The sequence below is a fragment of the Cyprinodon variegatus genome, unplaced genomic scaffold (assembly GCF_000732505.1).
Source record: "Cyprinodon variegatus isolate N-32 unplaced genomic scaffold, C_variegatus-1.0 Scaffold64, whole genome shotgun sequence".
Taxonomy (NCBI): domain Eukaryota; kingdom Metazoa; phylum Chordata; class Actinopteri; order Cyprinodontiformes; family Cyprinodontidae; genus Cyprinodon; species Cyprinodon variegatus.
Genome location: NW_015150517.1, coordinates 577,869 through 580,563, shown reverse-complemented (window position 1 = coordinate 580,563; position 2,695 = coordinate 577,869). Strand labels below are relative to the sequence as shown.

Below are 2,695 nucleotides of genomic sequence, written 5' to 3'. Positions count from 1 at the left end.
GCTACATGTAGCGCTACTGCCCATCAATGACCGCTAACGATCACAGCTAACTCAGTTCAAGCCAGTTTTCATGATCAGACAATAAGAAATTGAATAGGCAAAAATAATAGAAGAGGAAAAAAAATCTTTGAATCTGTAAGGGGAATATATATTTTTACAGTCCTATATGGTTGTTGCAATGACATGTTTGTCTAGTCAACAGGTTTTATTCATTGCATTAATTGCTTTTTTAATGATGTTATTGAAGCCTCCAAAGAAGGAGTACGTGAACTACAAGGTGTTGCAGGAGCAAATCAAAGAGAAGAAGCAGAAAGAAAAGGAGGCTCATTCAGTAAGACCTGCTTATTCCATCATTAATATTCTGTTATGTTATTTCACAAGAATATATTTTAACACATCTACTTTGCAGGACAAGAAGAAAAAGAAAAAGAGTAATCAAAGGTGAGAGTCTCACAGCCACTTTAACTGTAGAGGGAAAGCCTCAGGCTTTGTTTTCATTGGAAGGATGCAGCCTGTGTTGTTGGACCTCAGTCGAAATTTTTTATGCCTTCTGCGTTTTCCTCAGGGACAAGAAGAAACCATCATCCTCTGGTTCTGCCGCAACGCCCTCCGGTCAGGTGGGCCGGTTCAAGAACGGCATGCTGATCCTCAGTTCAAAGGAGATCCAGAAAATCAAAGGCAAAAAAGTGAAGCATTGAGGTACGGGGATGTTTGACGAGGTTTTGCATTTCATGACATATTCTGTGTTGTGGTGTAGATTTTCAGTCAAAGAGGAGTATTTCAGCAGAACCTAACTGGACTTCTATTGTTTTCATTAATAATCCTTCCTAACTAAATTAACTTAAACCTAAATTTTGTGAAGAGTAAAGCAATGCTAAGCACTTGGATATTGACTTTTATACGTATATTTGGATTTAGAATAAGGGCTTCTAATGTTCTGTGTCAACAGGTGACAGATTAAATCAGATGCATGATGGAAAATGGCAGCAGGCTGCAGGAGGAGGCCGAGCAGCGACTCGGTGTGCTGCAGGGAATGATAGTGATATCCAGACAAGAATCTGACACCTTGATCACCAAAATGGACCATGAATCTGTGGCAGGACATGAACAAACACACAGTGGTCGTGTGAAGATCACTTTAGTTTATTTATTTCCTTTGTTATAAAGTATCCAAAAAAGTAGACACTGCAATTTCTTGTATTTTCCATACATATTTTTTTTTTTTTTTTTGAGAGCTGATTCTGTGTTTTCATCATTTACAAACATTGTAGTCGTACAAAACATTTAAATTGGCAGCAGGGGACAACTCGAGGACAAAACTGAGGTAATAGAAAAGAACTTCACACATTTCTTTTATGGATAAATATATATACAACATGAGACAGCAGAAGCCAGTGCTGCTTTTCTTTTTTCTGACACTCGGGCCTAAATATACAAACCTTGTTTCCAGGCTCAGCAGGCTGTGCTTTAGATGTAAACACTGGAGTTTCTGCAGAAGCTTGATGTTAAAGGGACAACATGAAAGGTGTTGGGTTGAGCTTAATAATAACGAAAGAACATACTTGATTGGATAGTTAGCCGCTGGCTGAGGTCACAGTTTTTCTCTTAAATAGTTCTTTGTATCCAAAAAGATGCAGCTTCTGTGCATTAAATTTAAATGTGCAATCAGTTTGATGGGTATTAGGTATAATGGCATGCCATACAAACACACTTACAAAACACTTACACAGAATTTATGCATGTGAATCAACTCAGAATGTTGTTGGTTTGTTTAATATTTTTTAAATAAAGATAATGTGTTAAAGTGTCATTTGAAACCACTTAGCTCCAAAATTCTTAGTCATCCAATTAATTAATTAATAAACAGCCTGCAAACTTGAAAAATTGAAATCTCAATAAGTCATTTTTTCTTAAAATAAGTATTTTTTTCTTGAATTGATGAGATAAGTGTGAAACTTTACCAATTGAACAAGAAAATTTACATTAAAAATAAGAAAACATAATTGCATTGTCTTATTTCAAGCGCATATTATCTAATTATCTTATTTTAAGAGTAGAAATACTCATTCCATTGGCAAATCCTCTTATTTATCTACTCAAATTAAGGTCAAATACAATTAATTTAAGAAACGTTGACCTATTTCTAGATCATTTTTGTAGTGTACATGATAGAAGTGGTGTTCCATCTTGTTCTGGGCTGAGATCTATTTGTGGTTACAGTAAAGTCAGATAAAGGGCAGGTTGTTGATCTGCGCAGGGAGGAGGGTCTAAGCTGACTAAAATAAAGCCCTTTGGTCAAAGCTGGCTGTTTGTGGCAAATCGGGACACAAGTCCCCTTAGGCAGACGCTCAGATCTTTCAAACTTATTAAAACTGATTATTTACCTATGATGTATTTGTCATGTGACAAAACATTTAAATGGAAAAGTGAAAAAATAATTTACAATGCGAAAAGGTATGCGAGCTGTTTGGTTTATTAGTTTTATTTTTTCTTGCCAAAAATATAACTTTTTTTTTTTTTGTCCTGAAAGCTCTGGTCAAAGAATGTGGAGCTGTTAAGGTAGTGGTTCCCAAACTTTTCTTGGTGGACTTCCCCTGTGATTAAACGTTTTCACACCTCCCTTCAATCTTTTCAACAGTTGAAGAAAAGTCAACTGGAGGAAAACTGCAATGAAATAAACCAGATCTTTAAATCA

The 2,695-nt window shown here is 35.8% G+C and overlaps 1 protein-coding gene across 1 annotated transcript in view; it reads left to right on the top strand.

Annotated features, from left to right (window-relative positions):
* The window catches only part of LOC107082866 (chromosome unknown open reading frame, human C1orf131), a 9,101-nt gene extending 7,214 nt beyond the window's left edge, over positions 1-1,887 (top strand). Inside the window, exons 6-9 of the mRNA XM_015371753.1 lie at positions 248-331; positions 410-441; positions 566-699; positions 950-1,887. Of these exons, the coding sequence (XP_015227239.1) occupies positions 248-331; positions 410-441; positions 566-698 (249 nt within the window). The 3' untranslated portion in view covers position 699; positions 950-1,887. The remainder of the gene's footprint in view (positions 1-247; positions 332-409; positions 442-565; positions 700-949) is intronic.
* Positions 1,888-2,695: the final 808 nt, after the last annotated feature.